Genomic DNA, 14,541 nt, shown 5'->3' on the forward strand with positions numbered 1-14,541 from the left:
TTCAGAATGTTACTATATATGCTGTTGACAATAATCATATGTACGAAAGAAATTTCAGTTTCCACAATTATTCGATGCGAGGTGGCGACTTGCTGAGTGTGCCTGGACATAGATCGAGGAAATTTGAAATGCCAGTAAAGTAGATGAGCATCAGATTGCTTAACGTTTTAAAAAAATACAGAATAATGAAAATTCAATTAATGCTTATTGCTAGCCAAATGCTATTATACTGTGGAATAGTTTGTTTGGGACCGAAATATTACCTAAATATTGTAATATTTATACAATTCATAATTGTTAATTTTATTTATCTGTAGGATGAATGACATGTCCTATAAATTGTATAGGTATGTTTCAAAGGATAAATAAATATTTTTGTTATTATTATTCAGCTCAATGGTTCAGGTGAATGCATTCGTAGAGTAATAGAGTACGTCTTTAGAATATAATATTATAATATCATGCTGAGCATTAAGAAAATAAATGTTTCTGGAATCAAAAGAGCAGAAAAAATCGTGATGGTCGTTTGTCTAATTTTCTCAGAAGAAGTGTCACATTAAAGTATCTTTATATCATCTGGAACATATGATCTACTGAAGCTGGTAAAGTTATAGCAGAAAAGTGGAGAGAAGATGAAGCAGATATGACTTCACTACTTCAAGCTAAAAATGTACACAGAAAGTCAATCAAGCTGCTTACGAAATTCGTGACGAATTTAATTTGTTTTCATATTTTCTTAGTGTAATGTTTTAAAAGGTTAAGAATTTTTATAACGTGTTATCATCGTATATTTTTTAGTTAATTTAAATACTAGTCGATTATTTCCCACAATGATACGTGAAAAGTGTTCGATCACCATTAAATAAGTCTACCACCGGTGTTTATTAAAAAACGATAAAAGATAACGTTGATAAAAAAATTATGAATAAGGTCAAGATATTTTAAAAAATCTCAAAAAAAAATATTAAAAATTTAGTTATGTGTCTACATCGCTGATTGCAAAAGGTATGTATAAACTTAAATACGTGAGATAATTTATATATACGTTTTACAGCCTTTACTTCCATAAATTCTTCCTGAACTTTTTCTTTCATTATAGGATAGCGACAATAAATGGATTTTTATCATGTGCTAGTTTTGTAAAGTGTTAGATAATACTGGTTCATCATTATTATATTTCTCTCTACCTTTATGCTTACGCGGAAGCAGTTTCTTTAAATATATTTCTACATATTTCAGTCTTTTATAAAGAATTTTAGCAATACTTCGTATTGAGTGATTATTATTAAACATAACGTTGAACATAGACATAACCACATTAACACGTGCTCTCGCATTTTAATCGCAATCGGTATCACACCTATTAGCCCAGTCTGGTTAAAAAAAAAAGGTGGAAAAATGTTTCGCAGATATTTGAAGCTTTTAAGACATAGGTGGGAGATACTAGATGATGAATAGATGAAAAGATACTCCTAGTTTTACCTTGCGTTTTTTTTTAAGCAATAATTTATGGTCACAATTTGATTTTTTGTCTATAAATTTTTTCCCTTATATTTGAAATAAACAATATTTATGTCATTTTTTTATGTCAAGAATATCTTTATTTTCCCGTTTATTAATTAAAATTGATAAATAATTTACGGAGATATTTGCAAAAAAGCAGTTTTTTTGCACTAATTTGTAGATTTTATAAATTTTTTTATTAACAAAATAAAATGGCATTAATACATTTACACATCAAGGAATTGCCATCTTTTAGATTTGTGCGAAATTTCTTTTCGATCAGTCAAATATATTATAAGTTATTTAATTTGTTTATCCCTGAAGCTAATTATTTAAACTATTGAGCTTGCCCTATGGATGATGCTAGACACATTCAGCAAATTTCATAGAATTCTTTAAGACTTAGACTATCTCAGAAGTTAAATGCATATTGAGTTTTCATCAAAATTATTTAGAAAATAAACGTTTGAAAAAGGGGTATGTTTTTTACTTATAAACAATTGTAATAACTTTTATATTTTCAAGCTACAGACTTGTACGTACAACCATTGGATAGCTGGTAAAAAAGCTCACATTAAAAAATAAAAAACCTTCTATGACCAATAGGAACGAAGTTAGTGACTATTTTTAAAAAAATCATATCTCCATTGTTTATAAACATTAAGAAGTAAAATTTGTACAAATTTTGAAGTGGAGAGGATATCTGTTTCAGCTCCGTTTTTTTTTTCGGCATCGGAACTTCAAATTTAGGAAAAATTCACATAGGAAAAATTTACATTATCTCGGCTTCCTTTGCAGCTGCAAGCCTCTTTTTTTTATTCTGGGGTGGCTCGTCGACATATGAATAACTACATAGTTTTCACTGGCCGGAAAATATGGGAAAACTCGGAAAAATGGAGTCCATTTGAAATTCACCCTAAATACTTACTTTTTTTTAATTTGCTCGAATAGTTTGTCGCAGTATTAATAATGATGACATAATTTTCACCCCCCATAAATCTTGGAAAATCCCGGAAAATCAACATATGTTTTTTCATTTTATATCAATGATGTAATAATACTTATATATTTTATAAATTAAATTTCAGGTAATTTTTTACACATTATATTATTATATTCCTTATATTAATTATAATTACAATATTAATCAAATCTGGCTTACTGCTTTGATAAAATAAGTCGATTTTTTCATCACTTGCCTTATTAAATTTTGCAATGTTTATTGAACTTTACTTTTTTTTATTTTCTTTACATACATTGGTTTAAAAGTTAAAATTTGGTTTATTTATTCGACTTCACTGTCGGGTCTCAACCTTTTTCTTGCAGGTTGTTTATCTTCACTTATTGAGTCAGTCTTTCCATACATTAACATATTAATGGGCGATCTTAATGCCAAGGTGGGTCAAGGTAAGGTAGGAGAACAAGTAGGAAAATATGGGCTTGGAAGCAGAAATGACAGAGGAGATCGATTGATTTAATTTTGCCAAAGTGAATACTTCGTAATAACAAATACCTTTTTCAAATTACCTCCTCGACGGTTATATACATGGATATCTCCACAACATACCAAAGAAAAAATAGTGAGAAATCAAATAGACTACATTATGATAGCAAGGAGGTATCATAATGCTGTTAAATGTAAAGACGTACCCAGGAGCTGATATAGGCTCAGATCATAACCCGGTAGCTACTGTGATAGAGGCGAGACCAAAAAAGATTAGAAGACCACACAGAAATTCACTAGATTTAAATAAACTTAGAAACAAAAATATACGACCAGAAACAGGAGAAGAAATAAATGAAAACCTCCGTTCAGTGCAGCAACAAATTAACGATTCAAACAACGTTAACCAAAAATTAAAGTACATAAATACAGCTATACAAACAGCAGGAAAGAAACATCTTACAAAAACAACAACAAAGAATAAGGGGTGGATGACACAAGATATACTAGACTTGATGGAACAAAGAAGAAAGATGAAGAATTACCCAGACAAATACAAAGAAATAAATAAACACATAAAAAAGAGAATAAAAGAAGCCAAAGAGGAGTGGATTAAAGAACAATGTAAAGAAATGGAAACCTATGAGAAAAAGTACGATGCGTTCAATATGCACAAAAAAGTAAAAGAGATAACAGGAAGCATAAAGAAATGCCAAATAGGTAAACTTAAAGACAAAGATGGAAATCTTATTGTAGATCTAGAGAATAAAATAAAAAGATGGACAGAATACTTGAATGAATTATTTGAAGACGATAGAAACAACTTAACTCAGATAATCAATGCAACTGGGCCAGACATATTGAAAGAAGAAGTAGAATACGCAATAAGAAACGCTAAAAATGGAAAAGCAAATGGACCTGATGAAATTCGTACAGAACTGTTGAAGCTTTTGAATGATAAATCCGTAACCATAATATTAAATTTTGCAGATAGGAGCTAAAACAGTTTCCACTCCACTTTCCTATGTCGATCTTTCGAAAGTAACTTCGTTTCGAAAGGATTTAAGTTTCGAAAAATTGGATGAATTTTATAGCTATAAAATTCAATATAAAGTTTAGATTTTCATTCAAAATTTGTGCAAATTTTACTTCTTAATGTTTATAAACAATGGAGATATAATTAACAAAAAAATTGTCACTAACTTCGTTCCTATTGTTCATAGAAGGTTTATTTTTTTGTTAAATGTGAGTTTTTTTACCAGATATCTAATGGTTGTACGTACAAGTCTGTAGCTTGAAAAATATAGAAGCCCTTTTTCAAACGTTTATTTTGTAAATAATTTCGATGAAAACTCAATATTCATTTAACTTCTGAGATAGCATAAGTCTTAAAGAATCCTATGAAATTTGTTAAATGTGTCTAGCATCATTCATAGGGCAAGTTCAACGGTTTAAATAATTAGTCCCAGGGATAAACAAATTGAATAACTTTTAAACTATTTGACCGATCGGGAGAAAGTTTCGCACAAATTTAAAGGACAGTAATTCCTCAATGTTGAAATGTATTAATAACATTTTATTTTGTTAATAAAAAAACTAATTAAATTTATAAATTAGTGCAAAAAAACTGCTTTTTTGCAAATACCTCCGTAAAATATTTATCAATTTTAATTGAATAAACGGGAAAATAAAGATATTCTTGATATAAAAAAATGGTATAAATATTGTTTATTATAAGGGAAAAATCTTATAGATAAAAAATCAAATTCTTACCATAAATTATTGTTTAAAAAAAAACGCAAGGTAAAAATAGGAGTATCTTTTTATCTATTCGTCATCTAGTAACCCCCACCTATGTCTTAAAAGCTTCAGATATCTGCGAAACATTTTGCCGTGAAATCGATGATTTTTGTATAACCAGACTGGGCTATATTCTTTAATAGATCAATTCCCAATTTTATGCTTTTTTCTGACCCTACTCATTTATATAAGCATTTTCGCTACAAATAGTCTTAATCATCTCTTTTTAATTAACTAACTTTCAGTACTGTATATGTAAGCTGGCTTTATAGCATTTTTACAGAATTTATTGAAATCATTATCTTTACATATTGTTTTTCAAAGTATTTACCTTTGAGATCACTACACTTTTGCACTCGAACGAACTAATCTTCGAAGGATTTCCGTCTGAAATAGGTATCTTAATTAAAAATGACATTTTTGTATTTTTGAATCGATCAACTGTAGACCTAAAACGTTAACTGCAAAATTTATTTTGATTTTCGAAAACATTAAGAAATATCACGGTATACATGACTTTATTTACGGCAAAATTTACTGCACTTTTCACCTTTAAAATTCATTTTGATTTTTGTCTATAGGAGACTGATCAAAAGATATCGAATTTTTTCCATCGAGTTGATACAAATTTAAAAAAATTGATTTTACTACATTTCTTGTTTGTTCTTTAAGTTCCATCTTCTATCGAAGGTTGGAAATCATCATTTCTATGCGGACTCTGTTGACTACCGCTCTAACAAGTTCTGCACTACTGCATTCAAACCATTCCCTTAAGTTCTTAAGTCAGGATATTCTTCGTCTTCCCACATTTCGCTTTCCTCGCATTTTGCCTTGCATAATAAGTTGTAATAATGCGTATTTTTGCCCTCTCATCACATGTCCTAAGTACTCAAGTTTTCGCCTTTTGATAGTTAATATTATTTCCGTCCCATTTCCTATCCTTCTAGATACTTCCACGTTTGACATTCTTTGAATCCATGATATTCGTAGGATTCTTCTGTAACACCAAAATTCAAAGGCGGTCAACTTGTTCAGGTAGACTGGTTTTAGTGCTTACGCTTCCAAGCCATAAAGAAGGGTGGAGAACACGTATCATCGAAGCATTCTCAGGCGTAGTTCTAACCTTATATCCCGACAACAAAGAAACTTTTTAAGTTTAATGAATGATGCACGTGCTATTTCAATGCGTGTCCTAATTTCTTTGGTTTGGTCTACATCTGATGTTATCCATGTTCCTAAGTATTTATAGGTATTGACACTCTCAATTGCAGTATCTCCAATAGTCAATTGGATATTTGCATGTGCAGATTTAGTCATGATCCTGCATTGAATTTTCTTTAAATTTATCTTCAGTCCTTACTCATTACAGCGTTTATTAAGGCGTTGCATTACGTTCTGTAAATCATTGTTGTTATCCGTCATTATTACTGTATCGTCTGCAAAACGTAAGTTATTCAAAACTTCTCCATTGATAGATAAACCTTATATTGAGTCTGAGAGCGCTTTTTGAAATACCGCTTCACTGTAGACATTGAAAAGTAGTGGGGATATCACGCAACCCTGGCGGACTCCTCTCTGTATTTTGATATTTTGGGTGTACTGGTTGTCAACTCTTACCTTGGAAGTTTGATTCCAATATAAGTTGGATATAATTTTCATATCACGACTGTCAATATTTTTGCTTTTTAATATAACTACAAGCTTTTTATGTTGAACCTTAATAAATGCCTTTTCAAAGTCTACAAAACATAAGTACATGTCCTGATTCATGTTCATGCATCTCCGAGCCAGCATATTTAAGCCGAACAAAGCATCTCTTGTACTCATACCATTTCTAAAGCCAAATTGTATGTCACTAATTTCATATTCAAGAGTTTTAACAATTCTGCTGTGAATTATTTTTAAAAATGTTGTGTGACTCATTAAAACTATTGTTCTGTGATCTGAGCACGTTGTTGCACTTAGCTTTTTGGGAATTGCTACAAAGATCGATTGCAGCCATTGTCTGCGGATTGTGGCAGTCTGATATATTAGATTAAAGAGTTTAACCATTACATCAGTATCATCTTCATCGATGAGTTTTAATAATTCGATTGGCACATTATCTGGTCCAGTAGCTTTACCCTCTTTTGTGTTTTTGATGGCATAGATGACTTCTTCTCTTAATATTGGTGGTCCGGTATCCTCGGTGATTTCTAATGACAGTTCTTCTCTTTCATGATTAAATAGTTGTTGGATGTAATTGGTCCAGTGACATAATCTCTCCTTCATATCAGTAATAATATCCCCTTTATAATTTTTAAGGATATTCGTTCTTGTACGTTTTTTAGAACCTGTTATTTCTTTGATTTTTTTTGTGTAAATTAAAGCTATCATACTTTTTATCCAGATCTTCTATTTCCTTGCATCTGTCGGAGAGCCACCTCTCTTTTGCCTCTCGAATTTTCTTTCTGATGTGTCTCTGAATTTCTTTGTGTTTATTCAGGTCTTTTGCTTTATGTTTTCTTCGTTCTTCCATAAGTTCAAGAAATTCTACTGTTATCCAAGGTTTTGTTTTTTCTCCAACTGGTTTGAGGGTTTCTTTTCCAACTGACACAAGGGCATGTTAAAGTTTTCCCATTTTTGGTCAATAGTTAAAGTTTCCACATTATCTTCTTTGACTTTCCTTAAGTTCTCGTTTATTTTAAATTTCGTTTCCGCATTTGTAGTAGTGATAAGTTAAGTAGTCTATGGATGTAATAATAAAAAGAAGCCATCTTCTGTTGAAAAGAATTATTAGAAGATGTAGGAATAGTGTGGTCAGTCTGAGTAGGTCTTCTAAAGACTGAAACCAATGTAAGATTTTCTGGAAGGAATTCTGGTTTAAAAGTTGATTGCTAAAGATGCTATTTCTCTGTTGTTCAAAACTTAAAAAGATCTGTTGCCAGTTTGACCTATATTTTAGAAGTATGTACGTATATCCTACTAGACTAGGCGGGATCTGTAGAAATTCAGACCATAATCGACATTTTCCATAGGAAACTATTTTTTTGCTGGAATCCCTTCAGGATGTGCCCAATATCGATAATCACGATATGCGCCAGTCGCAAACCCTGTACTAAATTTTTTATTTAACAAAATCTGAAAACAATTGAAAATTTCTCATTTTTTTGCTTCTATTTTCGTTTATAATTTGGAAAATATTGATCCTAGAGAAAAAATTATAAGAAGTTAAAAGTTTCGTTATTAAATTTTACACAATATTTTGTTAGCTAAGAATTGAAAATTTTATGTTTATTGTTGAAAAAATAGCAATAATTGGAAAAAAAATACAAAAAGTACAAAAAAATGAAATTAATCCTTTAAATGTTTTCGGCTTTCTAAACTTGACTTACAAGCTCCATATTCCGCCTAGAAAATTTTTTTAATATGTTTAAAACGTGTGCTAAATTTTGTTTGTAAGATCGTTCGGATAGGTTTTGCATAATAAATTTGCAATCCAGCCTACTGGAAAAAAATCGCAAATTTTCAAATTTCTAGTAAGCAATAAATAAGGCTCTCAAATAGTTGCAATTTTGTTTACATATAGAGGAAGGCTCAAACTTTCAAACGCTTTTTGTAAAATTCAAATCGGTTCACTAGGAGAGCCTAGAAATTTTTTTTTAATTTTAAACATTTTTTAGGCTTATAAACAAATTGAACAACTTTACGAGCTTTAAACGTATCAATTTCAAAATTTATACACTTAAAGAACATTAAAAGATGCTTCTTTAAAAAAAAACGATACATTCGGCTTACTGGTTGCCGAGATATTGAAGGTCAAGGTCAGACCTTAAGATTCTTGTCCTTCCAAAAAAAGAAAAAGACTCCAAAAAAATAAAAAGAAAAAAAATTATTGAAAAAATGCAATTACTTGTTTAACATACAATTGTTTATTGCAAATTTCCGAATTTTGCAATTAAAAATGGTACTTGAAAATATGATATTTGAAATCCTTGTCGTCCGAGACATCGATTCAAAAAAAAGAACAAAATTGGTTAACAAGAAACCGAGATAATGCAATTTTTAGCGCGCGATATGATTTTGAACTCACCGATTCACATTTCGAGTGAATGTCCCCCACCACCACCTCTCATGCATTCCGACTGACATTTTACGCGAAAACGGTTTTTTATTTGTCTTTTTTATGGATGTTGCCATAAAGCGCATTACGTAAAACTTTTCATATAAAAAGTATTTGTTTAGAAACGAGCCCTCTATCACTTATGGTTACACGGCAAATATATGCCAACTTTGACCTTCAATATCTCGGCAACCAGTAAGCCGAATGTATTTTTTTTTGAAGAAGCGTCTTTTAATGTTCTTTTAGTGTATAAATTTTGAAATTGATATGTTTAAAGCTCGTAAAGTTATTCAATTTGTTTATAAGCCTAATATATATAAAAAATGTTTAAAACTTTAAAAAAATTTCTGAATTTTACGAAAAGCGTTTGAAAGTTTGAGCCTTCTTTTATGTGTAATTTAATTGCAACTATCTGAGGGCCTTATTTAGGGCTTACTATAAATTTGAAAATTTGCGATTTTTTTCCAGTAGGCTGGGTTGCAAAATTATTATGCAATACCTATCCGACCGATCTTAACAAAATTTAGCACACGTTTTAAATATATTAAAAGGTTTTTCTAGGAGGAATATGGAGCTTGTAAGTCAAGTTTAGAAAGTCGAAAACATTTAAAGGATTAACTTCATTTTTTGTACTTTTTTTTCCAATTATTGCTATTTTTTCAACAATAAACATTAAATTTTCAATTTCTAGCTAACGAAATATTGTGTAAAATTGAATAACGAAACCTTTAACTTCGTATAATTTTTTCTGTAGGATCAATATATTTCGAATTATAAACGAAAATAGGAGAAAAAAAATGAGAAATTTTCAATTGTTTTCAGATTTTGTTAAATAAAAAATTTAGCACAGGGTTTGCGACTGGCGCATATCGTGATTATCGATATTGGGCACATCCTGAAGGGATTCCAGCAAAAAAATAGCTTCCTATGGAAAATGTCCAATCCAAAACAGATCCCGCCTAGACTATACAGTCTTTTTCCAATTTATAAATATTTTTATTACGTATGGATTAGAGTTGAAGTAAGGTGTATTTCTCTTCATATGTAATGTTTCCAAGGTATTCTAATTTTCTGCTTATATATAGTTGTTGCGTATGGCGTGTCGATTCTTGTCCTACTATTTTGTATTATCCATTTTATTTTTACACACTATGTTTCTTACGCGTGTATTCATTCTTCATGCTTTTATCGCTTATGTTCGTATATGTTCGATCAAATTTCTCGCAATTACTAGTTCTATTTTCAGATAATAACCTTTTCTGACTCTTGTAATAAAATAAAAAGGGCTACTACAAATATTAGTAATATAAAATAAATAAAACACAGCTGAATCTGTCCATGACATTTTTTTTTATTTTATCCAGGGTTTGCTTTATACTATATACAGCGATGGATATCAGTATCCTGATTTACATCATACTAGGACTCCCTGCCTTCGTATACCTCTACCAAAAATGGAAATATTCCTATTGGAAAACCAGAAATGTCTTCCACTTAGAACCCTCATTCCCTTACGGGAGTGCCCAATCAGAGCTCAAACTTAATGGTGCTATGACCACAATCGTCGAAGATCTTTACCATAAAGTCAAAGCTCGAGGTTTAAAATATGGAGGATACTTTGAATTCCTTACACCCATGTTCGTTCCTGTCGACTTGGATCTAATAAGATGCATCGTGCTAAAAGACTTTACCCATTTTACTAACCATGGGACTTACGTGAATGAGGATGTTGATCCTTTAACTGGACATCTATTTAACTTGGAAGACGAGAAGTGGAAAGTAATAAGGGCCAAACTGACGCCGACTTTTACATCAGGTAACTAATATAATTTAAAAAATGCTTCACGTTTGTCTTATAAACTTTTCTACATAACCCAAAAAGGTCTGAAACTTCCTGATTGTCAGGAAGATATCTGATTTAATAACTTTTTAATTGCTGTTTGTTTATATATTTTTTAAATGGCCAAGAAAATTTTTGAATTAACAGTATAATATAAAATATGAACTGCGTTTGGAGAAGGAAGTACAACTACGAGATATATCACAGATATAAACATATATTTGGTGGTAAAGACGTAGTATCCTTTATAAAAATAGGAAGACTAAGATGGGCAGGACATCTGGCAAGATCACAGCAGAACAACCCTCCTAGAAGAATCCTTATGTCACAACCTGTGGGAAGTAGAAGTAGGGGTAGACCAAAACTCAGATGGAGGGATAGTGTAGATGAGGATGGTAGACAACTAGGCGCAGCAAACTGGCAACAGTTGACAATGGATAGAACTGACTGGCGTAATAGACTTGGGAAGGTTAAGGCTCTTTTATAGGGCTGTAGCACCAATGATGATGATGATAATGTTTTTGTCACATACCAGATTTTACACCCGACCCACTCATTTAGAATTTTGAAAAAAATAGGCTAAAGGATAAAACGAAAACGTATATAAATGCTTTTGTAAATTGTTAAAAATCATCTGTACTTAATTGGTTTTTGTTAGGTATTGTAAAATTGTCTATACATATTTTTAAATAATGTCTCATGCATATAAGCAAACACTTAAAAAAATTATCAAAATCAGCAATTATAAAAATCAGCATTGTTTCTAAGATATAAGAGGTAGAAATTGATTGATTCGATTGAAAAAATACTATTTCTAGGTAAAATGAAAATGATGTTCCAAACGATGGTAGAATGTACAGAAGGTCTACAAGAACTATTAAAAAAATCTGCAGCAAGCAAAGAACCCGTCGACATAAAAAGCAATCTTTCGTGCTTCACCACTGACGTCATTGGTTCTGTTGCATTCGGTGTGGATATAAACAGTATGCAGAATCCTGACTCTGATTTCCGAAAGTACGGTAACAGAATATTCACACATACAACTTTGGTTAGGCTAAAATTTATTTTCTTGTCTATCTGGCCACAATGGTTAATTAAAAAAAGTGGCATTAAACTATTTTCCAAGGATCTTGAAGACTTCTACTTGAATTTAATAAAAGACACTGTCGAATATAGGGAACAGAACAATATCATTCGGAAAGACTTTCTGCAACTTCTTATCGAATTAAAGAACAGTCTGACTATAAAAGAAATGGCGGCTCAGAGTTTCGCTTTTTATGCGGCTGGATTTGAAACTTCTTCTACTACAATGTCATTTGCCTTGCTGGAACTCTCTCAACGTCAAGATATCCAAGACCAACTAAGAGAGGAAATACTGAAAGCTTTCCAGAAAGATGGTGGTACAATGACGTATGATTCTATAATGGAGATGGAATTATTAGAAAAAGTAATATCAGGTAATAAATCAAAACATGCTTGAATTATTATAATATTTACCATATCTTTTGCTTCATGACTACTGGTATCAGGTACTGTAAGCTCTTTTTTGTATTATATCAAGTATATTCTGAATTAAATTATAGAAACTCTCCGCAAACATCCCCCTGCGGGAATTCTCCCACGCATTTGCAACAAGACCTACAAACATCCCGACAGTGATTTAGTCATAGAAGCGGGTACCAGGATAAATTTACCAGTCTACGCTATACACAGAGATCCAGATTACTTCCCAGATCCAGACAAGTTTGACCCAGAGAGATTTAGCGATAAAAACAAGGCAAACATGACGCCATTCTCGTATATGCCTTTTGGAGAAGGACCTCGCACGTGTATAGGTAACACTAATCTAATAGAAATACCTTTTATTGTATATTGTAACTTAATATATTTTTGTAGGAATGCGGTTTGGAAAGCTGCAGGCTAAAGTAGGATTGTGCTGCGTTTTACGAAACTACAAAGTGACGTTGAACGAGAAAACTAAAGTACCGATAACCTACCGCTCTGGTTTTGTTTCAGCTGTTGAAGGAGGTCTCTGGGTAAACTTAGAACCTCTTAAAATGTAAAAATAAGTCACATGGAATTAAAGCGTTACTTAATGGAGTTTTATTTTTCACTAAATAAATAACTTGTAGAGTTTATTGTTGTATTGACTATTAAAAGAAGAAAACTTGAGTATTTAGGCCATGTTATGAGAGGGCACAGATACTTATTCATCATCAGTGGCATTACAGCTAGTTATGAGCCAAAGTCTTCTTCAGAACAATCTTCCATTCGCCCCTGGCTCTGGCAACTCTTCTCTATGCTTTAACTCCGATAGATTTTAGATCATCCTCTATGTTATCTTGATACCTAAGTGTTGGTTTTCCTCTGGCTCGTCTTCCCGCTGGTCCTCTTTGGTCGAAAATTTTTCTGATCGTTGCATCTTTATCTCGCCTAATTATATGTCCTATCCATCGAAGGCGTGCTAATTTAATACATTTTACGTCAGGTTCCCCAAAACTTCTGTATAACTCAAAGTTGTAGCACCTACGCCACAAACCCTGTTCTTGAACTCGTCTATATATTTTCCTTAGAATTTTTCTCTTGAAACGTTTAAGCAATTCTTGGTCGCTCTGTGTAAGTGACCACGTTTCTGACCCGTATGTTAAAACTGGCCTTATTATTGTTTTATATATGGTAACTTTAAATTTTCTGGGTAGTTTTGGGGCCATCTGTTTCCTCAAGCCATAGTAGCACTTATTGGCAAGCACTATTCTTCTTTTAATTTCTTTGTTGACATTATTGTCTTTACTTAGCAGCGAGCCCAGGTAGACGAAGGTGTCCACACCTTCCAGTTCCAGATCATTAATTAATAGTCTAGGTATCTAATTGTCTTATCTAGTACAATACTTGGTTTTCTTTGCGTTTATTTTTAATTCCATTCTCAGTTCAGACGTCCTTAGTGATCGAAATGCTTCGATCAGAGATTCTGTGGACCTAGCAATAATGTACAGATGACCTTGTACAGATTTATTAAAGATGGTGCCATTCGTATTAATATGTCACTCTCGAATTACTTTTTCTAGTGCAAGGTTAAATAAGAGACACGACAGTATATCTCTCTGTCTCAGTCCATTTTTACAATGGAAGGGCCTTGAAAAGTCCTGTGAGTGTAAGTTCCGTTAGTTGAACAAGATGAAGCGGCATTTGAAATTTTACCATAGCCTGTAGAAGTTTTTGTCTATTGACTGAGTCGTATGCGGCTTTTAAATCCACGAATATGTGATGGGTGTCGACTCCGAACTTAAGCGTTTTCTCAATAAGCTGCCTGACTGTGAAGATTTGATCCGTTGTTGATTTATTGGGTCGGAAACCGCACTGGTAGTTCCTAACTATTTGTTCAGCATAAGATACTCATAAGCAAAGATACTCATTATTGCAGCTAATTATGCAAGGCAAAATTCGAGGACAGCGGAATGTGGAAAGAAGCGGAAGAATATCGTGGCTTAAGAACTTGAGGGAATGGTTTGTATGTAGTAGTGCAGAACTATTTAGAGCGGCAGTCAACAGGGTCCGCATATATGATTTTCAAATTTCGATAGAAGATAGAACTTAAAGAAGAAGAAGAAGAAGAAGAAGAAGAAGAAGAAGAGTTTGTTACTATATCGTTTCAATAAATTTTAAATTTCTTCGCATTTTTTTGTAAATCCGGACATACATGATTATAATAGTACATGATATGTACATTTGTACATGACCCATAAGGCCTATGGTCCTTAAGTCTTCACACGTTTTCGCACATAGATTCTTTGGCAGTGCTACACATGTTACCAGCAATTTTTCTGGAATCTTACCTAAATCGTAGATGGCTTT

The 14,541-nt window shown here is 32.0% G+C and overlaps 1 protein-coding gene across 1 annotated transcript in view; it reads left to right on the top strand.

The window, feature by feature from the left end:
- Window positions 1–12,789, top strand: part of LOC140444928 (uncharacterized) — a 31,459-nt gene extending 18,670 nt beyond the window's left edge. The window contains exons 6-10 of the mRNA XM_072537042.1: window positions 6–139; window positions 10,214–10,665; window positions 11,508–12,146; window positions 12,273–12,524; window positions 12,586–12,789. Coding sequence (XP_072393143.1) covers window positions 6–139; window positions 10,214–10,665; window positions 11,508–12,146; window positions 12,273–12,524; window positions 12,586–12,752 — 1,644 coding nt within the window. The 3' untranslated portion in view covers window positions 12,753–12,789. The remainder of the gene's footprint in view (window positions 1–5; window positions 140–10,213; window positions 10,666–11,507; window positions 12,147–12,272; window positions 12,525–12,585) is intronic.
- The last annotated feature ends 1,752 nt before the right edge of the window (window positions 12,790–14,541 follow it).

Source organism: Diabrotica undecimpunctata, chromosome 1, assembly GCF_040954645.1.
Source record: "Diabrotica undecimpunctata isolate CICGRU chromosome 1, icDiaUnde3, whole genome shotgun sequence".
Taxonomy (NCBI): Eukaryota; Metazoa; Arthropoda; class Insecta; order Coleoptera; family Chrysomelidae; genus Diabrotica; species Diabrotica undecimpunctata.